At 47.9% G+C, this 22,583-nt stretch overlaps 1 protein-coding gene and 1 long non-coding RNA gene across 43 annotated transcripts in view; one reads left to right on the top strand and one right to left on the bottom strand.

Annotated features, from left to right (window-relative positions):
* The window catches only part of Tcf7l2 (transcription factor 7 like 2, T cell specific, HMG box), a 191,863-nt gene extending 171,744 nt beyond the window's left edge, over positions 1 to 20,119 (bottom strand). For 16 of the 40 annotated variants that reach the window (NR_138565.1, NM_001331136.1, NM_001142921.2 and 13 more), the window contains exons 1-3: positions 19,386 to 20,106; positions 19,074 to 19,140; positions 18,719 to 18,843 (exon numbers count right to left, since the gene is read on the bottom strand). Coding sequence is in view for 39 of the 40 variants with exons in the window: in NM_001331136.1 (NP_001318065.1) it covers positions 18,719 to 18,843; positions 19,074 to 19,140; positions 19,386 to 19,574 (381 nt within the window). In the remaining variant the exon portion in view is untranslated. Of the gene's footprint in view, positions 1 to 6,833; positions 6,903 to 18,718; positions 18,844 to 19,073; positions 19,141 to 19,385 lie in introns of all 40 variants that reach the window. The other 24 variants (NM_001331148.1, NM_001331146.1, NM_001331149.1 and 21 more) reach the window with 7 other exon arrangements.
* Positions 18,713 to 22,311, top strand: Gm31734 (predicted gene, 31734). Of its 3 annotated transcripts, none has more exons than NR_168128.1 (3): positions 18,713 to 18,754; positions 19,324 to 19,707; positions 21,226 to 22,311. It is a non-coding gene; the product is annotated as a predicted gene, 31734 (long non-coding RNA). The 3 variants fall into 3 exon arrangements; NR_168127.1 differs by having other exon boundaries at positions 19,257 to 19,707; NR_168129.1 differs by lacking the exon at positions 21,226 to 22,311 and having other exon boundaries at positions 18,713 to 18,974; positions 19,257 to 19,712.
* The last annotated feature ends 272 nt before the right edge of the window (positions 22,312 to 22,583 follow it).

The following is a 22,583-nucleotide window of genomic DNA, read 5'->3' as shown; positions in this document are numbered from 1 at the left end:
ACCCAAAGGATGCTAATCTGGGTGTCTAGGCCATTGTCTGGGCCCTGTTCTCAGCACTTCCCAGGTACCTATGATATGAGGCCAGAGTTGGGAACCACTGCCTTGGACTCATGGTAAAAGTACAAACGCAGGCGCCTGTCCCAGACCTACAGAACATGAGCCTGGGACAGGATCCCAGTTCTTAAGCTCTGAGATGTTCCCAGGAGATAGTGGCTCAAATTCAGGACACACTAAGAACAGCAATCTCCAATGAAGAGTGCCCAGGTTGTGCATATAGCAGAGGCCCCATGGGCTCTCTGTACAGTCTAGGAAGCTGGGTGGTAGCCACAGGTTTTGAAAACAGGTAGGCCTTCTGTTTAGCCTTTTCAGTGCTGAGAATCCAGCTCAAGCCCTCAGGTATACACTCTGCCTCTCAGCCACATCCTTAGTCCTGAGCATGGCTTTAAATAGCCAGCTTAGCAGGAGACTATGCCAGCAGTACGCCAACCACACTAGCCTGGGTTTGAATCCTAACTGACCTTGAGAAAAATAACTAATGAGGTGTCTACTTCCTCAATGGCAAAATGGGGTAGCGGTGATAATCACAGGAACTCTGCCGCTCAGGTCTCCCTCCCTGCCCTGGTGAGAGATCAATGAATAACCCAGAGAAAGCACTTAACCTTTGACCCAGTGCACCAGAACTCAATAAGCACAAGCTATTGTTATTAACTGTTGTTGTTGTTGCCTCCGACCCCTACACCAACCATCATATTGTCCTAGCTACCCTCTCAGAACTAAATATCCTCTTCACAGAAGCCAGAGAGGCAAAGGCCTCGGCAGAAGCTCACTTAAGTAGATGGGCAGTCTGCTCTCACCCACAGGAGAAAACGATATCCCGTGGGGGATATCTGCAGCCCTCAGTTTCCACTGGGCACCAGAAAATGGCAGAGCATCCCATAAATAATCAATGGATTGATTTCAGAAGAATCTAAGGCTGTCCTCTCAACCTTTCATACTTGAAATCGGATTAAAGATGGAACGGCAGGCAGGGACACAGGTCTGGGTCCAATCCACTAAAGCACAAATAACAATGATGGGGAAGACACCAACTCTTGGCCTGGACAGGAAGTCTAGCCATTAGAACAGTGATTCTCAATCTGTGGGTCTCGACCTTTCTGGAATCAAATGATCCCTTCATGGGGGACGCCTTAGACCATTGGAAAACACAGTCTTAAAATTTAAAATAATAATAATAATAGTAGTAGTAGTAGTTTGTAGCCCAAATGGACTGATTTCTGGGTATTCTTTCCACCTAGCCCAACTGGGCACATCCATTATGATTCCTAACAGTGGCAAAATTACACTTACAAGGTAGCAACAAGAATAATATTATGACTGGGGGTCTGCACAACATGAGGAACTGAACTAAAAGGTCGAAGCGTCAGGAAGGTTGAGAATCACTGAGTTAGAGCAAGGTGTGGTACTTAGAAACCAGTATCTGGGGCTGGCTCAGCAAGTAAAGGCATTTGTCACCAGCATGACAAACAGAGTTCCAAGTTCCATGCCCAGAGCTATACAGATACACAAAGACACACACAGACATAGACACACAGAGACATAGACACACACAGAGACATAGACACACACACATGCATAGACATGCACATGGACATACACACACACACACACATCAAAACACACTGAATCAATGTAAAAAGAAACAGAAAATTTCAACAGTAACTGAAACAGCACAGAAAGCAGCCACGAGCAAGGGATTTTTGTCTGTTTTACTCACAAATACCTCTCCAGTGAATGAACCTCCTAACTGAGAGAGCTACAGCCCACGGGCTTCAGTATGTCAAGTGAGAACGCCTCTCCAGCCCACTTGCACACAAGCACACCGGCTCCCATCCACTCCTCTGTGGAAAGTGAATGCGCACCCTCACACCCAAGCAAGCGCTAACACCAGACACTGAGTCTGGAGGCCAGGCACGGTGTGCACGCCCTCAGGAAATTGAAGCAGGAGCACTGAGCACTTTATGCCAACCTGAGCTACACGACACACTGCCTTAACATTTTTTAAAAAATTATTATTATTGTTGTTGTTGTTGTTAATAATAATAATTTGTAGCTCAAAGGGACTGATTTCCGGGAACTCTTTACACTTAGCTCAACTTGGCACGTCCATATGAAATGAAAGGCCACTCAAGGGAATGGGTAAGAGGACACATTAAGAACCACAGAGGCCAATTTCAGAATGCCAAGAGGAAAACCAGGAACCCTCACACCCATTCCACCACACTCTTCAATTCTGAACAAATCTCCCAGTCCTAATCTCTAGCCAACTTCATCTTGTGGGCAGAAATGAGGAGCTCCTGCCCTGGCACCTCACACATCTATGGGACAAGACACCCCATTCACACCCAGGATAAAGAGCGAAAGTGGGCAAGCTTTCCATCCCTCTTGCTTTGACTCCTGGAAGGAGGACCCGAGGGCTCTACGCAGCCCCTGTAGGCGAGGTGTAGGGCCAAAGTGCTTTGAAAAGCTCACATGAGATCTTGCAAGCTTAAGAACAAGAGGGAAAGCAAAACTCATTGCAGAGTCTCCACCGCTCAGCTGTGCAAACAAATAAAAAGGTCCATTTCTCCTGGATCCTCTCCTAGTTGTCCGTGACCACATGCATGAGCATGCACACACATGCGCATGCGCAGGCGCATGAAAAACCACTTCACGTCTCCAGAGAAAAACAACCACAAAAGGTCTACACAGTTTGTTTTTGTTGCGTGTAGAGCTTTTTTCCCCTAAATCACATCTGAGTTCGTGTTAAAACATCAACCTTTGGCCAAAATACTCTTAAAACAAAGCTTAATTGGTTTTCAAGTAGCTCTTCAGAGAACCCAGGAAACAGCCTCTGTAGGTCTCGGCCTTGATTACAGAACTGCTCTCAGAGGCTGCAATAATGACCCAGGTAGGAATGTTGGAAGAAGTCCCTCCAGGGAGGATGCAGAGATGCCTAACTGTGTGCACAACCACCTGCAAGCCATCCCCAGGGGCAGCTGTGGCTTTGCCATTAGGGTTCCTCCTTGCAAGTCAGCATGGGTCTTCCTCACCTTCTAACAGAGAAGGTGGAGGACTTCCTAAGAGCTAGGAAGGAAGACAAACTCCTGCATGAGAGACCAACCCTACAGATGGGAGGAACTACATGTAGCATTTGATCGCATGTAGATCCTTTATTGCTACCTCCACAAATACGACACCTCCCTCCTCTCTACACAATCAATTGCTATATATTACGAAGATGACACTCAACAATCTGTGAGCAAGACCTCAACCTATAAAAGAATGGACACAAAGTGGCCTATACACCACCCCTAAGTGCATCTGCTAATGTAAGACAATACACACAGACACAACAACCCTTCAAAAGATGTACAAAACCCACTAGTCCTGTGTTTTAGCTAGGGTAAAGCTGGAAGCAACCAAGGATCCAACAACACAGAGAATATATACTGCATGATTCCACTGACATGAAGCCAAGGAAAACAGACAAACAAAAACAGGCTAAAGGAATCCACTCTTGGAATTTCAGTTTCAGGCTGGGGAGAGAGAAAGAAGCCACAACAGGAGAAGAGGGAGGAACAAGGGAGACTTCAGAGTATTTCATCAGAGGTTGGTAAACTCCAGCAGGGGCCAAATACAGCCAGTGTTTGTATTTATAAATAAAGTTTTATTGAAACACTATTATGCTTTTTCCTTCATCTCAGGATGCTCTCAAACCAAAGTAATGCTAAGTTAACCAGACTTCTCAAAAGCTTAAAATATGCACAAGCACCATCTGCGCACCGATGTGAGGCCCCTCAGATGCTCACACATCTGTAAGTCCGTCCTCTTCCTTACTAACCGCCTGTGGACTGCACTGTGTTTCAGTGACACTTTCTAAAGGCCAGTGGTCTAGAGTGCAGCTCAGGGAACAAGCTCACACTTGGCATACAGGAGGGCTTGTGTTCCTTCACCAACACACACACACTTGCAGCCACAGATTTAAATAATGTATTATCATTACTAATAATAACCACATGGTGTATATTTTGAGCCCCTTTATTTTTTAGCCCAGGTATATGGTGTTTCTCAGCCAGTCTTGCTGTCCTTGTCTTTTTCAGAACCAAGGAAGGCTAGGAGACAGGATCAAATATGGGAAGGTCCCATCTCTGCAGCTGACACTAGGGGAGGTGCAGTGTGTCTATAGAGTTGCTCCAAGGCCATTCACACCCATAGTGAAGTTGGCCGAGTGCTGAGATGGGGTAGGGGTGGGGGGTGGGGGCAGGAGAGAGTAAACCTCATGTGACGCCCGGTGTCATACTACCAAGTTATTTTAGGACGGAGCTTAGGAGAGCAGCAGGCTCAGCTCCTGCTGAAACACAGTATTTATTAAGGTTTGTCCAGCCTTAAGTTTCCAGGGAAGAAACTGTTGCCCCAACCAACATCACGCTGGATTTCAGCTTTGGGTGAGAGAAGGCAGAGAAGGCCAGGTCGGTTTTCTGGGCACCGGGAGGGGCCGTCCTGCCTCTCCCACCCAGGCTGAAATGTCCAGAGAATTCTAAGAACAATCTTACTCTGTCTGAGATGCCTTTTCTTCTTCCCTCTGCTTCTTTTGTTTTGCTTTTGCCCATTTATCCTTTGATGATCACGCTAAAACTACAGCTAGCTGCCATTTGGCTTGGCCTTGTGCTGGTCCAGCAGACACTGGGGGAGAATGGACACTTTTGAAAGCATTCTGCTGGTGCTCCAATAAAATGTCCCTCTGTTTGCCCACATGGGCATCAGGCCTTAGCAAATAGAAGCAGAGGAGAACAATACTACCTGTTCATGGAGGAACAGGGGTGGTTTCAGTCCTCCAAACAATAAGCTCTGTAATTTACTCCATCTTCCTCCTGAGAAAGGGCTTCACATGGCCCGCATCGTGCCAGGTGGTTTGGAGAAAGACGAACTGCGCCTCCAAACAAGGGGCACTTCAGCGCCGGGTGTAAAGATTCAACAGCTGGGCTGGTCTTGGGCTGGTCTCCCAGTGACATGGCCCCAGCCAGCCTTTCCACACCAAGATAAGGATCACTGTCCTATTCAGCCTCAACAATTCCCACACCCCAGGCAACAAGACTTCCCAGCCCTCCTGTGCTGGAGTCAGCCTCCTAGGCCCGGGGACACTGTGATTATCAGCGCATTCATCCAGAGTTGGGGTTTGGACTCGCTGTCTAACCAAGCCTTAAGTCTAAACTGTTTTCTAAAAGCAAGACTTACTGAGCCTTAAAAGGAAACGGCCTCCAACAGGAAGTGTGCCAGAAAGAACTGGAGCTTCATGCTCTATACACACACACACACACACACACACACACACACACACACACATGCACGCACACGCGCACACACACACACACACCAAGTTTTAAAGTATCTGAGCATGAAGGGGTAAAAGCCAGGAGATGTGTGCACACAGAAGTGCACACAGAAATTCGTGCCTTAAACTAAGCACAGTGCTAACATAGTTTTAAGCCCAGTTACTATAGCCTTGAAACAAATCAAAATGCCTAGGAACCCATCAGACTTTTGAAAGACCTGCTGACTCGTCCCACTCACCTGGGGCAGATGGCCATTTCAATGGCCAATCTGGAATGGCAAAGCTAAGAAGATACAATCTGGTAGGTGAGACGCAGAAGCTCCAGTAGACCACACATGTGCACACACTCCCATCTACACGCATGCATTTGCGTGTACCCTGAACACACCTGTACATACATGCTACTCAATCATGTCTACTTGCACATATGTGCAGATGCACACATGCCTACACTCCCCTGCACGTAGGCACGCACAAACACAAGTAGCCTTCAAAGGCTTCCTACTAAAGACCAAGCCAGTAGCAACTTGGAGGAGCCGAGGGCAGACTTCCACACCACAGCCAAGGCTCTCAAAAGCCTCCTTGCCAGGGGTTAGCATAGAACAGTCAAATGTGGGGGACACCATGAGACACACCCTCATGGCAAAGCCAGGCCGGCAGACGAGAGTGCGTTAGTCTCTCCGCTGCTCTCCACTGCTCTCCGCTGGCTTCTGCTCAGCCCACATCTATATTAGTCTATGATTTGTTTAGCCTTTGGATTTAGAAGAACGAAAGCAGCACCACAAGCACAGGAAACAAGAAACTCATCAGAAGCTGGGATCTGCCACCTTCCCCGCCACGGCTGTCAAGAGGCCCAAGAGAAACCAACGTTTCAGGGTGATCCGGTCAGGAGTGGTGTTCTTAGCACCGCTCACTGATCACTGATCACCATTCACCATGATGCTGGTCCACGGGAAGCAGCTCTCCCTGGCTCTCACCTGCCCAGCTCCCTCTCTTGCCCTTTCCCTTCACATTCCATCAACGCCTGTCACTTTCAACTCAAGGTCCTTCCTTCAGCAAAAGGCAGTCACCATAACCAACCTGGGGTCTGCGCACCCATGATGCCTGATTGAGATAATCTTAAGCAACACAGATTCATCTCCTTTTGCATATCTTTACATCATTTTTAGGAACGTTTCTTCTGTTCTTCTTCACTTCCCACCCTCCCTCAATAATTCAAACCACCACCACCACCACCACCACCACCACCACCACCGCTGCCGTCATCACATCTCTACAATGATGGTACCACCATCATTGTCATCAATACCATCATCATCACCACCACCATCACCATCATCATCACCCTCATCATTAGCATCATCATCAACATCAACTGGGTGGGGGGAGGCATAGAATAAAAAGACACAAGAGACCCTATACACATTGGTAATTCGAGCTTCGGAATCTCTTGGCCTCCTACCTGAATTGCAATCTGGTGTTCAATCGTTTTGTACGCAGAGTAATGAGTGCTGCCGGATTGAAAATGGAGCTGTAGGAAGAAACCAAATCAAAGCGTTCTGCTCATTTCACAAACTACAAGAAAGCATCTTAAGCAGTTCATGAATAGCAGACAAACCTCCCTAGACCGAGGTGCAGCCTTAGCATTCAATCAAGACCTGCGGACCTTCATTATTACAGATAAGATGATCACACAAATCTAAACTGTTGCTTTTGTTTTGTTTTGTTTTTTCTTTTGGTTGTTTGTTTTGTTTTAAACATCCATTCAGTAAGCGAAGGGGAGGCAGAGGGGCAGGAACAAGAATCAGCGACAAGGGAGGCAGAAACTGAAGCCCATAAAGACACAAAGGAAGCCATTGGGTGCTGAGCAGAAGGCTGGAGAAACTTAACAGGGTGTTGCAAAAGTCAACAGTAGGCGACACATAGGCGGAGACTGAAGGCAGAGAGGGCTGTAAGGAGCCACTAGCAGGGATCAAGTAGAAGCCCCGCCCCCTACATCTCTAACAACTGAATCCTGGCTCTCAGACACAAATCTATTTCTGGGAAAACAAATGTGTCCACGGAATTCAGGGGCCACCCAGTACCTTATGCATTCTTTCGCCATGACTAAGCCGTCAGATCCTGAGACATCTCCACAACCTACACTCTAGTAATCTACACTTCCCCCACAAAGAGAGCCAAGCATTGTTCAACAGCCCCAGGTAGGTGAAGGAAGGACCGCCTCTCAGTAACTCTCTGCTTATTTCTGGGGCCAACACGTTCACCTGGGTCTTTCCCTCTGCAGCCACACACACCTCCCCTGTGAACAACTCCCACACAAATACCAAGACTCCTCAAATCCTCCTCCTCCTAAAGGATACAAGTTAACTTTAGGATGCTACCCACTGGAAAAACAAGCTCCATGGATTAAGACATTTTATAAATGACATGGGGGGGGGCAGGGTCTCAGCATTACCATACACTAACAGATGACATAGGTCAGATGACCAAGAGCTATCCCTTCCTACACTACCCCAGCAGCAGGCAATTCAGGGGTACCTTCTCCAAACACTTGGATGAACATCTACCTTATCATCTCCATCAGCACAAACTATAACCCGACTGTTTCAGAATTAAGTTACCAGAGCCCTTCTGAGTTTGGGATTGCAAGAGAGTTTTAAACTCAGTTAATGTCATTTTATTCCCTGGAAAGAAAGTCATTCAATAGGATCTGTTTGCTCTCTTGAAAAGGGAAACGAGGGGCTGGTGAGATGGCTCAGTGGTTAAGAGTGCCGACTGCTTTTCCAAAGGTCCCGAGTTCAAATCCCAGCAACCACATGGTGGCTCACAACCATCCATAAAAAAAAAAAAAAAAAAAAAAAGAAAGAAAAAAAAGAAAAGGGAAACGATGCCCATAAACTCTGAACTAGAATGTAACACTATAACAGCACAGCCTAAACCCACACCCATTATTTTGGACACAATGAACTTAAAGAGGATCACAAACGCCCCCCCCCAACAAAAAAAAAAAAAAAAAACTAAAAACTATGTATGTTTTATGTAACAAAACACATTCATCAAAATTAAAAGAAGACAAACTAAAGTTGGGCAGAAATAATAATAATCTCTATACAGGTCAAAGCAGAGCAGTACACCCACCCACTCCCCTCTTAAAAGTTAATATGGACAAAGTAAACTGATACTGTCTCGATGCCCTGGGCCCCCACACATCCAAGAAGCCAAAGTGATTGGCTGAAAAAGAAAGATGTGTCTGAACCCTTTGTCCCCACCCCCACCTCCCCACTCACCCACCCCACCCCAGTCGGGATTTCACTCATTACTGTGACAATTTTCCATCATGTTAAAACAACTTTTGTGTGGTGGACAGGTCTCTTTGCGAGTTTGGAATTCCTGGCGAGAGAACAGCTCTTGTCTGAGAGGAGGTTCTCTCTCCTCAGCAGAGCAGGCAACAGTAACAACTTGGTCCTTCCTTTCAACGGTTTTATTCTCTTCTTTTCCAATTGCCCAATTCAGAGCTTAATGGAAACTTGTCCAAGCCTCTCTTCCCACAAACCCTGCGGAGCCCCAGGCAATCTGTACTCAGGGTAACCACAGGAACTTATATTGTCAATTAAAATTGAATGGACACCTGATAACTGCGGAGATGCCGTGGAAAATAATTTCATTTTAGTCATCGTCTTATGAATAAATTAATGAAACTGTGGCTATGCCAAATGCAATTTTCACTTGTCCAGCTCTGTTCTTAATGCTTGCATTCATCGCCTTCCCATACAGCACCAATGAGCCTGCAGTGAATGCTGCAATTAAGATAGTAAAGCTGTATATACACACACGCATAGACAGAAGTTTCTAAAGACACTAGGAGGGAGACCTGCATCAAGGACCAAGTCAATTTACCTCCAGTTATACATGCCTGCACAGAGAGATACCCACGTACGCATACATACACCCTCGCACCATTTTAACACCTCCAAACAATGTAACTTCCTTAGGGTATCCAGCAACACAGAAATCCTCCTACCCACTCCCAGCCCCAGCCTGTGCAAAAGGCTCCCTCAGAATCTAAATAAGATCTCTCCCAGCAACCAACCACTGTGCTACGGAGCCTTTGGAGCCTGCAGTCCCTCCAGCCACAGAAATACCAACTGCTCCTATTTCTCTTTAGGGTTTCTCCCTCCTCTTCCCTCTAAAACCCGTTTCTAAAACACACACTTTAGCAGCTTTTTTGCCTTCCCTATACAACGTGAAGTCGCCTTCTGGTTTACTGTCCAGCTTCTTAAGGATAAAATACAGATGCTCAATACAAACTTGGCACTCCAAATTGTACTAGTCTCTTGTTAGCCTGCCTCTGCCTCCCACCAACTACTAAGAGGACAGAGAAAACAAAACATGCTTAGGCCTGTGTTTTGAAAGGGTGTGTAGAGACAAGAGTCCAGGACAAAACGGCTTATTTATTTCTGAACTTAAAACGCTGGTGCTCTATGTTTAACAAACATCTCTGCACAGGTCACCTGAAAGGTTCCAAGTCACCTCATCATCACATCACTGTGGCTTCTCTAAGTGGGTGGACCTTATGTCTGGAACAATGGCCTCTCCCCTTGGAGAGTCCAGGGAGCCAACAGAATCCAGGGTCCTCTGTTCGTTTCTTTCCTCCAAGGAAGCCCCACAAGATGACACCTTCCCTTGCTAGGGAAGCATCCCAGCGCCCCTCTTTAAGAGCACCCAAACAACCAGGTCCCCACTTGTCCAGAAGACTCAGGAAGAATTGGCAGTCTTAGGCATATGCTTGCAACACTCTGACTAAGTGCTTCCCTTATTACCCTATCTCCTCTCCTCTGCCTTTATATCTAATCATGGCCACTGACTCTAAATTTGATGCTGCAGATACTGGAAATCAGAGATGCCGACGGACAGAAGGGGAAACAGCCTTTGTCAACCACAGGGCTCTCAACCTCCAAGGCACAGACAAAACAACAGACTCCCAAATGGGAAGAAGAGTAGCCACTTTGCCAGTTCACTTCACTAAAGGAATAAGGTGGGGCCTGTACTTATTTTTTTCAGTCTTATGAATCACCTGGCTTTCTCATATCTACCTGATTGCACACATGTGAGCGCGCAGACACACACACACACACACACACACTCATACACATATATCAGATCCATTTCCTAAGTGATTTGGCTTCTCTTGGGTCTTGGCCTGATTTCCTTCTGTCCTCTTACTTCAATTCTAATTTCTACATCACTACAACTGAATGGTTTTTTTCCTCCAAGTATATCTGAGACCCTTTAGGTCCTCATTCCTTAAGGGTAACTGAGGCTGCAAAAACAGATCATTTCCATGTCACACAAATGCACCCTACCCTACCACAGCCCCAGTCCCATATGGACAGCCTTTTTTCATTCAGCAGGAAACCGACTCTTGCCCAGGATTTGGGGTTACTTCTACCGTACTGATACTGCCCTGCTGAAGAAGTGCCAGATAAGCCTCCAACTTCAGGAGGAGGTCCAAACCGGGATACCTAGTAGAATCCTGGGTTTACAATCCCTGGGAAGATCCGGACCAAGAAGCTTTGCAGCATTCCTAAAACCACTGTCTAACAAAGGCACTGCCTCTTGGCTTCCTCGTATTCTACCAGAAAAGCACACGCCACAGAAAGGAGACCCCCGCCCCCGACTGGAGAGCAGCACCGCTCAGTGTCTCACCGTTCCATCTAATGTCTATTCACCCTCATTAATTTCTTTCTCTCTCTCTCTCTCTCTCTCTCTCCTTTTTCTTTTCTTTTCCTTTTCGTCAACCTGAAACCATGAGCTATGAGTCAAAGCTGGATCGTTAGCTTTTACAGCTTGCACACACATCCACCTACTCACATTGGGGGAAAGAAGTATTGACTTGCAACTTTGCCTGAGACCAGAATCCTCTAAAAAGAAGAAAGGGGAGGGGTTGGGAGAATCGCTTCAAGAAAGTTTTCTCTGCATCTCTACTGGGGGATGCCCCCTTCATTTTTCTTTCCCCCTGCTTGAGCTACAATCCCTGGCAGACAGAGGCTGGGGTTGAGCTCGGTGCCGATGGCTGTAGCTTTCCCTGGGTTGGTTTTTGAGGAGGAGATGAGCTGGTGTTCTTTAAACATCAAAACATAATTAAAGTTCTTCGTCTGGGAGTGAAGCTAAAGCCCGTTTCTAGCACACGGGGGCCACGTGGGCTGAAATGCTGAGGCATGTTCTTAACGCAGCAGTTTTCATTAACACTTGCTACAGAACACCCTCGGAACGATGTGCAGTCATTACTCCACTTAGCAGTCCCAGAGTTACAACTCATAACGAATTCATTTGCATTAATGTGGACTTCACATGTCCTTCCCTGGGTATGCCATTGAGATTCCTCCATAAGACTGACGTGACAATAACGCAGTGCCTCTTATTTCACTTTCTAAAACAAACAAACCCACCCCCAAGACCCGCACGGATCCTCCCCGCAATTTTTTCAGCATTTTTACTAATATATTTAGTGCATCATAATTGGCCCAGCACGGGGGAACCTAGTTATCTTCTCAGTAAATATTTATAGCATCACTCTTTCCCATTCATTGTGCATTTTCTTAGAGGATCTCACTGTAGCCTACATCTGCAATTCATTGACTTTACAATTTACCACATGTTGGGATGGGAGAGGTCTGAGCTCCATTTGAATCACTACACAAATATGCAAGTGATTTATCGGTTTTAAACTGGAGACTGCAAGAGAGGGACTCCGCTTTCCTGACTATTACTTCTTCTGGCAGACCATGAACAATTACAGTTCGTACTAATTAAGCTCTGTAAATGTGCCGGGCCCTGCTAATGCCTAGCAGGCTTCACATTTATTTTCATGATGCCAAACTTTGGCAGGCCACTGTTAACTCCTTCAGAGCTGATATTTATTACTAATAGCCGTGTCGTTGTCGTCCCCCCCCCACACACACACACACACATACACACACTGCAGCCTGAACTGTCTGGGGCCACTTCATCTAACAGGCTGAATTACCCACACAAAATCAGATGTGCCTAAGGAAGAAAAAACGTGTCCTGGGAAAAGTGAAGAACACCGAGCCTGATAACCCTTCAAAGATCCCACAGCCCAGTCTTTGTAATGAGCTGTTAAGGGATTCACATATCCCTAAGGGCTAGTAAGTTTCTGCATTCCATTGATTAGAAAATAAAACCTTTCAGCCAGGGTCTTTAAGTTTGGGTTGGATTGGAGGAAAAGTATTTGCCTAGAAATGGTAGAGCAACAGTCTTCTCACTTCTCATCCCCAACACACACACACACACACACACACACACACAGAGAGAGAGAGAGAGAGAGAGAGAGAGAGAGAGAGAGAGAGAGAGAGAGGCAGAAGCAGCAGCAGCAGCAGCAGCAGCACCAACAGCCCAGTGTGGCCCACTTTGCCAAATGTTCACCAAAACAAACCACTCTTTAAAACTAAGTAAGTTAAAACCTCTCTCTCTCTCTCTCTCATGGCTGGGTCTGGACCTCAGATATCGCTCCAGCCAGACTCAAAACCTCCAGATGCTCAGCGAGAAACTGATAGGAAACATATTGGTTGCCGGATAGAGAACGCTGTGCGTAAAGTCAGGACTGCAGCAGTCTCTAGCTCCAAAGCAAAGCCGTACAGGTTTAAGGGTCCCTCTTGCTGTCCTCCTGTCCTTCCTGAGAAGTCATTCCTGGTGGAGGGGACCTCCTCTAATACTTTCAAACATTTCTTTCCGCACCTCTGGCTGGATACAACTGCCACAGGTCAGTGTGCGCCGCGCACCCCCCACCCCACTCCAGCCCCAATGTGGCTACCTCACCATGAGCCTGGTTTTTGTTTTGCTTTGCTGCTTGCCCATTAAATTCTCTTCCTTCACTGTACCTCACCTCTCCTTAAGCCTTCACATTAACTACAGCACTGTAGATGGTTCTTCCTCTAGCTCAGTGGAACATCTTTTAAATTAAAGTACATTCTCCCATATCAGGTTTCTTTAAGTATTGTGGGAAATATGCACAATATAGGCAAAGTGGTCTCAAGGAAAAGAGAGGGGGGATTAGGAAAGGAAAGGCGGGGGTTGGGGGGAACCAGAAGAAAAGGAGAAAGATGCAAACACCCCAAGCAATTTTGCTTTTGAAAGGGGCATTAGAGTGGAGCCCCCTGAATCCCCATCCCTCAGAGTTCTTTTTATAAATGTGTGTAACAATAGCCTAGAGGAATGAGCAGGTCCGCTGCCAAGAGAAGGGGATGCCTGTCTCGGTCAACTGGGACTGCAGAGGTGTAGGGCAGAGGAGTGGGGGGGGGGGTAAGGGGACAGATTTTGCAACTCACACCTCCCCCCCCATCTCATTGCTTATAATTAGTGAGAGAAATCTGAGCCACTGCCAATGTCTGTGGACCTTGAATATCATAAGGGTAACGTGGCGTCAAATATCTTAACATTCATAAGTGTTTTGGGCTGCAAATAAAGCCCGTGGATTTATTACTCCGGGAGCTTGCCAGCAAAAGACTGGGGCACATTTCTTTCAGCAGGCCTGTTGAGGTGTAAGTTTGTCTTTGGTTGTAAAATTAACCATTTCCTTCACAAACGTGCTCAATTCTAAATCTGAGTTGAAGATTTACTTACAGGGTTGCCAATATCTACTTCCTGACTAAACTTAGACACACACACACTCCAAAACAAAACCGTGGAGACTCTTGGTCAGTCCTCCTTTTCAAAGTGTCGAAATGTGTCGGCAACGTTATAAATGTGGTCAAAAATATCACCAAATTCTCCTCCCACCAAGACTAAAAGGCTAACACCCACCTCCTTGAAAGCTTACTTACTTGGCAAGTCTGAGATTATTTTTTTAAGGGAGTAAATCACCCCCTGTCTGGTCTCCTCCCTGCCCCCAATACAATGTCATCTACTTCCTGTACAGGAGAAAGCATCTGCTCAATTCAGGTTGTCCCATACTTAACTGCCAATAAACCAACTTCCACATAACTTCCAGACAGCTGGGGGAAAGGTCCTCGGGAGTTTTTAGTCACGGTCCTAAACACGCATCCACACAAAAATTTGCAGCTGTCCTTTCTCTGCAGTGCACTTGAGTGTGGTTCGGGAGTCCCTGTTGAGTAACATCCGACAAGATCTTCTTCGGAAGCCCTCCCCTCTGCCCACTGTGCGGTGTGAGGGAGGCCTGAGCACTTTCTATGTGTACCTGAGCACCTTGTGGGACGTGGGAAGGTGCTCAGAGCTTGAAAAGACTTCTACCCTAATGTTGAAAAGCACAGTCGCTGGTGTGAGTATTGAATGTCAGTTCCCTAAGCACTTCCTCTAAAGTACCCCCCACCCCCCTTTTAAATGTCATGTAGAATTGCAGCTCTCCTTTGCCACTAACAGAGAGCAGAATTCTTGGGGTTAGTCCGGGAAACCTTCCTGTCACTTTTCCATAGCTTGCTAAGGAACAGAAAGGTAGCCAACGGCCAGCAGCAATTCCAAAGGCAATCCCTCCCAGAAAAAGGAAAACTGGGGTGGAAAACAAGAACCAACATGGTTGTCCTCAAAACCTTTTAGACATCTAAGGTAGAACACAGCTGTCAAAGCTGGCATCCCCAAAGCAGGAGCTAAGTCCCCCCAAGACCGATTCTCCTAGATGAGTCTTTTAGAATCCCAAATGCTACATTTGTTTCTTAGGGCCTCAGGAAGCCATAACATCCACAAACGGCAAAGCACTAGTATATTAAATTTATAATCATTAAAATATGACTTACTGGCTGAAGGCTGAGCCCAGACATTAAACCCTAACTTATGAAGATTAGCACAGAAGACTTGCTGCAGAGATTAAAATCTAAACATGTCTGCCATAAATATTTCTGAAGGAGAGGAAAACAATTAGCATAAATACTAACGAAGGCTGGGAGCACCTGTTCTTCTTCAAGGCGATAAGCATTTTATTGTTCTCTATTTAAAATGTAATGACCTGTGTAATTACTGTAATATTACATTGTTATAGAGGGGCTTGGAATGTCACACTTTGAAGTGTTGTCAAAACAATCAGGGGTGAAGGTGGGGGGTGGGAAGACAACAGGGAAGGCCCAACATTAACCCTTCACGCACCAGGCTCTCAATCTTTTGTGTCAGGAAGGATTATGTTGTTTGAGTGAGGTGAAAACATCCATTTTTTTTTTTTCTGGGCAAGCCAGAAAAAAGAAGTTGCCGGGCTAAATAAAACCTCCTCGATGAATAGGCTCCCTCTTGGTTTCCTGCTCCATTCCAAGTTCAGAAATGAATTCAAGATGCTGCTCACTTATCTGCTCAACCTAGGTAGCAAGCAGCTCCATCGGAAAGCAAGCAACCATGGGGGTGGATGAAGCTGTAGAGAGCACCCTTAAAAACGAACTCTCTCACACGTATCACATCTATCACATCGCAGTGCCTACCACTGCAGCCCTGTGTCTTCTTGCATGCTGGGGGTTGGGGGGGTGGGAATAAAAGTAAAACTACCCCTTCTGTCAACTTCAGTACTGTTACCGTATTCTCTGGAACACAAACATGAGCAAAGCCCTAATATTGGCACTTCCAACCCTTCCCATCTGCTCAACTAGACTTCTTCTCCTTAATGTATTTTTCTATCTGAATGTATCCTCTTCATAAGCCATTTCTATTAATGTATCAAAGATTATAAATTAATGTTCTGAGGAAATCTATGTCCTTCTAAAGTAAAAATCATTACTATCAAGCTTTTACAACTTCTTCAGCAATTAAAAGATTGTTCTAGAGATGATTCATCAAAAGCCAATTTCATGATAATTCTTAATTCTTTACATTCTTAAGCAGAAAAGCAGATACCAGGATTTCAGAAAGTCTTAGCCGGTCCTGTTCATAAGTAACAGAAAACAGCAAAAAGCACCCCAGCCAGCAGGAACGGAAGAGAACGAATGAGCTTACTCCTAATTTGTCTTTACAACTCACAGTCAAAACCAGACCCTATGAAGCCCTGAGAATTTCAGACCTGGGACCGCTGGTTTGCCTGTAGGTTCCACCCCGGGCTGTAAGGAATCTGGAATTGCAAGCTGGCCCTAGTGTCCAAAGGCGTCTAGAGGGACATACACCCGCCTCTCAGCTCCTTGCCAAGGCTTCCCTCAGCAGCCTAAATAAATAACCTCAATTTCGGAGCACATACTGCTTAACCAGGTAAGGGAAAGAAAAGAGTAAGACGAGGCAGCGTGCACAAATATGTCTGCTGATGTTTGACACGCAAATACTAACATAACAGCCTACTGGGTTTCAGAAATGCATTCTCAGAGTCAATCTGATGTCACAGCACAGGGCCACCCGCTAAGTCCACAATTAAAATAACTAGACGCTGTCTCTTTCTACAAAGCCCACAAAGGGGGGGCCTTAGGTTGGGAACCTTCCTTGTCTCACCGGGAAATCATTTATTTGACTTTAACAATTTCCCTGTTTCCTAATTACAGCACAACATAACTGTGTGAGTTTGGAGTTGTGGTGTGGCAAGATCGCCAGCGGTCACAGACATGCAGTTTGAAAAGGGTCAAGAAAGCCAACAAGCCTGCCATCAAAGCTCAATATTCAGTTGGTCTTTCGGGTGACTAAGTGGATTTTAAAATAAAACGAAGGAGGTCTGCGTTCTAGAAGGAAGGGGCAGAGGGGAAGAGGGAACCCCCAGGATTACTTTGGTATGTTGCTGGGTCCAGTTTGCTAACACGGACCCACCAGCTACCAAGAAAAACACCAGGCGCTGCTTCGGAGGCTGCTAGCAGCCTCCGGAAAGCGCGGGCCCTACTGGAGGAGGTCGGACTGTACCTCTGTCCCGGCTTCCACGGAAGACACGGAAGACACGGGCGCTGGGGAGGGGGTGTGATTGTTTCTTTCCTAGGCATTAAAAAAAAAAAATACCAGTCTAGCGTGCTTTAGCCATTCTACCAGAGCCTGGGGGGCGGGGGGAAACAAGTCAAACCTGATAGTTAATATTTTAATGCTTAAAAACACTTGTAGGTCTGACTGATCCAAGCCCAGCACTGCTCAATAGTGAGCATATTATTTCAGACAGCCACCTTGAATAAGCAAAAAAAGAAAAACAAAACTAGTGTGTGTAAACACGAGGTAGGGACCGCGGCCAGAGGTGCAAAGTGACAACCCCGGGAAGCCGGGTACTAACGCGCCTTGTGTGTCTAGAGCTTCGCAATCCAGGCTTTTTAGAGGGGAAAGGGAGGAGGCAGGGGGACAGTGTGAGGGAAGAGGGCAGAGGCCCCGGGGGAGGGGACGAGCAGGAACGAATGTCTGCAGTGAGTGCCGGAGGTGCGCCGCAGGGAGCGCCCCGGAGAGCCTGGCACCCCCCGCTGCCCTGGACTCCCCAAAGTTGGGTGGCCGATCCCCAGAAAGGGAGGCATCCCCAAACCTCCTACACCTCCTTGAAAGCGCTCACCCTAGCCTCTGTCCCCGCCCCAGGGGCCCACAGTGAGCTGGTCAGGATAAAGAAGGCCTCCGCACCCCATCCGAAAGCACCGAATTTCCCTTGACACAAAAGTCCACTCAAAAGGCCATCCCGACTACACACAAATCCAGAAGCCCGGCCACACAGGCCTCCCCACCACGCACGGCTCGCAGCTAGCAGCGTGGGGCACCCAAGCCCTGCCGGGTCTGCAGAGAAAAAGCACGCCCAGGGCCCCCGGGCCTGCGAAGGGACCAAGCCTGGCAAGTGTGACCTTCCCTTGGAAGAAGGGGCCAAGAGGCCCTTGAGCCTGCGATCGCCACTAGAAAGCTAAAATGACTGGCTGGGGCCAGAGCCGGGCGCTTCCGTAGGGCCGAGACTGCTCGCTCAGCACGGTGGCTCCTGGAGCCAAAGGCACCGGGAACCCGCGCGGCCCAGCCGGGCCTCCCAGCCAGCAGCTAAGGGGTTAACCTGGGGAAAGCCCAAGACGCACAGAAGAGGGAAGGAAGAGAGGGAGAAGAAAGAGCCACACAGTCCTCTTCCCAGGGACAAGAAACAAACACCACCAGCAAGAGGGGGGAGGGGGAAATCAGAGCTCAAAAAAAAAAAAAATGAAAAAAGAAAAGAGAAAGAAAAATTAAAAGTTCAGATTGGCACCCCAACAGAGCCCTGCCTGAGGAAAAAAAAAAAAAGGCTCCCCGAATCGTGAGGCAAGCACAAGAAAAGCCAGAACATGGCGAAGCGCAAACAAACCCAGTCCACAAAAGGCAGAGAAAAAGTTTGGAGAGTTCGGGCCGCGAGGGGGGGAGGGGAGGGGGGAGGGGCGGGGCGGGGGAGGGGCAGGGCATGCGGGGCCGGCAGGCGGGCAGGGCGGGGAGCGCGGTGGCACTTACGGTTCGGGCGGTGGGCGAGAGCGATCCGTTGGGGAGGTAGGGGCTCGTCAGGTCGGGGATCATGATGAAGGGGTAGCCGGGATACGGTGGCCCCTTAAAGAGCCCTCCATCTTGCCTCTTGGCCGCTAACATGGCGGGGCGGCGGAGGGGACGGCGGCGGCCGCGCGGCGCGGGAGAGAGCGGGAGAAACTTTTTAGCAAGTGTCCCCCCGAGGGCCCGCGCGCGTCCCCGGGGCCCGGCCGGCGCGGGAACTCGGGTAGGGTGGGTGGGGAGTGGGGCGAGGGCACCCGCCAGGCCGACCCCGGGGAGGGGGAACGCAACCGCGCGGTTTTGGGGGCGCGCGGGGCGCACTCACCTTCTTCCAAACTTTCCCGGGATTTATCTCGGAAACTTTCGGAGCGAGGCGGAGGCCGTCTTTCCGCCTTCCCGGAGGGGCGAGGTGGGGAGGGCGAGGGGCGATAGCCGCGCCGAGGGGGTGCGGGAAGGGAGGGTCGGCGGAGAAAGGGGTGCAGAAAAACACGGTTACAAGTTTTCGCAGCCAGCAGCCCGGGCCACCGTCCGCGCCGCCCGCAAGCCCGACCCGCCTCGCCTCGCTCGCCTTCCAGCCCCGCTCTCCCGGCCCTGGAACCGGCTGGAGCCACCCGCCAGCCCGAGGGGCTCTTCCTACCTCGGAATCGGAGGAGCTGTTTTGATTCGTCTCTGATTCATTGACCAGCGAGGACTTGACATCGGCTAAATCCCTTTCCGCCGAGGAGTTTTCCGAGTTCTTCTCCTCCTGCTCGCCTTCGTCTTTGAAGGAGATCAGCTCGTCGTTAGCGCCTAGGTCATCTCCTCCACCGCCGTTCAGCTGCGGCATTTTTCACCCACCAGCAGCAGCAATTTTGGAAGAAAAATGAAGGAGGAAAAAAAGCAAAAAAAAAAAAAAAAAAAAAAAAAAAGTTTTGCGAGTCCCCCCCAAAAAAATACTGCAAGAAAAAGACGAGTCCAAGGTTAACTTTTTTTTTTCCTGCTTTGGGGTCTTTCTCTCCTGGGGAGGGGAAAAGAGGGAGGAGGGGAGGGGAAGGGGGGAGATCTTCTGCACGCGTGAGTTTGGGTTTCTTTTTTTCTCTCGTTCCCAAGGATCCGATCAATGTGCAAAAAAAAAAAATAATAATAAATAAAAAAGGGGGTAAAAAAAACAACAACAACAACAAGAAGAAGTCAGATATAAGAGCAAAGGGGGGGGAAGCCGAAGACACCGAAGGATCTCGTGCCGCTCGGATTTGAGTGAGTTGAAGTTAGACTGAGCTTTTCAGTTCAAAGGCGGCGCTGATTGACAGATAGAAAAAGGGGGATCGAAATCCGGAGGAACGGAGTAGTCTGGGAGCGGAGATTATTGACAGGGCGAGAGGAACACACTCGCCTTAATGAGATGCCAGGGGGCGGGGCCTCCCCGGTGACGTGTGCATAAATAAACAGCCGGGGTGGGCGGGGCGGGGGCGGCCAACAATGATCCTTTGGGCGCCGGGAGAGGGAGCGGGGCGGGCCGGGGCCGCGGGAGGCGCGCGGGGTGCGGCCTGTGCTCAGCGTGCGAGCCGGGCGCCCGGACGGTGCGGGCCTCGCTCCTGGAGGGGGCGGGTTCCGAAAGACAATGCGGACCGGGAGAGGAGGGGAAGGGGGTGGCAACCCAGTCCGGAATCTGAGCCGGGGAAGGCGGAAGGAAAGCCCACTTGGGGGGCGGGGATGGGGAGAGGCCCAGAAAAAGTGTTAGCCAAGAAGTCCTGAAGATGGGGTCCAGGAGGGGAGGACTATGGGACACAAGGACGGGGTGCTCAGTGGTTAAGTCCCCGATGAAGTCGGCCGCACTGGGGCGGGAAAAGACACGACTGGTCCAAAAGAAGGCTTACCTCTCTTGCTCTGAGAGAACCAGGGGAAGCAGAGAGGCTGGGCCATCTACAGGGAGGGTAAGGCTCCCCTCCCTTGGCTTGTTTAATGACAGTGAATCATGTCATTCAATGTAAAGTCCCACTAGGTTAAATATGCCAAGAAGGCGTTTTATCCAAGAAAACAAATTGTCTGGGGTATTAAAAATATCCTTAAGGAAAATGTAAAGGTTTTTTTTTTATTTTTTTAACTGACGTTGGAAGTAGGAAGTGATGTAGGATCCAAGTCCTTTGGAGGTGAAATGTTTGGGCGTTAACAGCTGCAGGGAAAAATAAAAGTGAAAGTTCACCAAGCCCTGGGGATGAGTAGAGCTGGAGTTTTTCTCCAAAGGGGACTGAGATGAAATGCCCTAAGGCTCTAGATGCTGAGGGCCCTGACAGGAGAAAGTCACCAAAGCTGGCCCAGAAGCCCTTGGGAAGAGGTGGGCAGCCTGGGAGTTGAGATGGGTGTTTGTTGGTTATTAGGCTCCAGTGAGGGCAAACCGATTTGCTATGAGGTGGTGGAGAAAATTATGTTAAAGGAGAAAGGTGGATCCCCAAACCGTGTTTCTGTCTGGTAGACTCAGAAGAGCCTTTCCCTTGCAGATAACCAATGAGAAGTGGACTGGGACGTCCAACGGGCAAGAGGAAGCAAAGAAAAAAGAAATCAGAAAGAATGAGTCAGTGGGGACTGGCAACTGCCATTAGGTGTGATGTTATCCTGAGGTCCACCACGTATTAAATTAACCCACCCTCCCCTTTAATAAGCTCATCTGTTGTAGATTTCCAAAAGTAACCAATTTACTGTGTAATATTTAGAGAATTTGGGGTTTCAACAAAACTGTTCTACAGGCTAAGGCCTCAGAAAGAAGACAACGGAAAACAACGATCCTGAGATTCACAAGGCTAACGAATTCCCCTGCACTGGGAAAAAAAAAAATCCCAAGCACATTTGCACACTAAAGGGAAAGATGCAGACAAAATAAGGATGGGGTGGGCGAGGCGGGTGAGAATCACAGTCCCACCTCCCAACTTTCATATTCATCAGAAAACCAGAAGTGGAGGGAGAGAGAAAGAGCCTGGAAAAAAAAAAAAAAGCAAAACAAATGTGTACATTTCATCGGACGGCTTGCATGGGACACAAAGCAGAGGGCTAATTAGTCTCAGCAGGTAGGACTAACCTTCAGACTTCATAAATAAATAAGACAGCGCAGTATCTAAGAGGGAGAGCAGAGACAGAAAGGGGAATATTTCAAGACACCAAGTAAAAACACGAAGCATGAAATGCAGCCCAGTCTTGAATCAGTGCACAAACGACTGAGCTGTCCCCTTCCTGGGCCTCCCCTGGATGCCTTTAGATTACTACACATCTAGCCCGACATCTAGCTGTTTAGCTAGGTATGTAATCAAGCTGGCAGCTTTACACACTTGCTAATTGCCACCTGAATACATCTTGTACCCAAGCTGGTCTCTGCACAATATAGACTATGCCAAGGCCTGTTTCAGGGGCTTGTTGACATAAATGAGAGCCCTTTCATAGTAACTGTTTTATAACCAATTCTTTGTCCTGCAGGATGGGTTTGGATTCTGTTTGTATTTTACTTTAACCCTGATCTTCATCAAGTTGAATAATAGGGTCTTCTGTGTTCCTTAGGGGTCTGGTTGTGCAATAAAAACTTATGAATATACTAAGTCAAAACTGTTAAAGCATCGCTCTTATGAGCATACTGCGTTTTATCACGTGCAAACAGGATGCTAAGGGCTCTTGTTAGTGACCAATGCCATCATCTAGTTTGACATAGCCTTATTTTCTCATTCAAAGGGAACCTTTGAATCTTCCCTTAAATCTCCCAACTTAATTAAGCAACTAAAAGTTATTCCTTGACAGCCTATAGGCCACATTTAATTTCATTGTTTGGTGCTATAAAAAAGGCCTGGGGAGAGAAAGCAGAAAGTTCTCACTG

The sequence above is a fragment of the Mus musculus genome, chromosome 19 (assembly GCF_000001635.26).
Source record: "Mus musculus strain C57BL/6J chromosome 19, GRCm38.p6 C57BL/6J".
Taxonomy (NCBI): Eukaryota; Metazoa; Chordata; class Mammalia; order Rodentia; family Muridae; genus Mus; species Mus musculus.
This window is presented reverse-complemented; position numbering and strand designations above follow the sequence as displayed.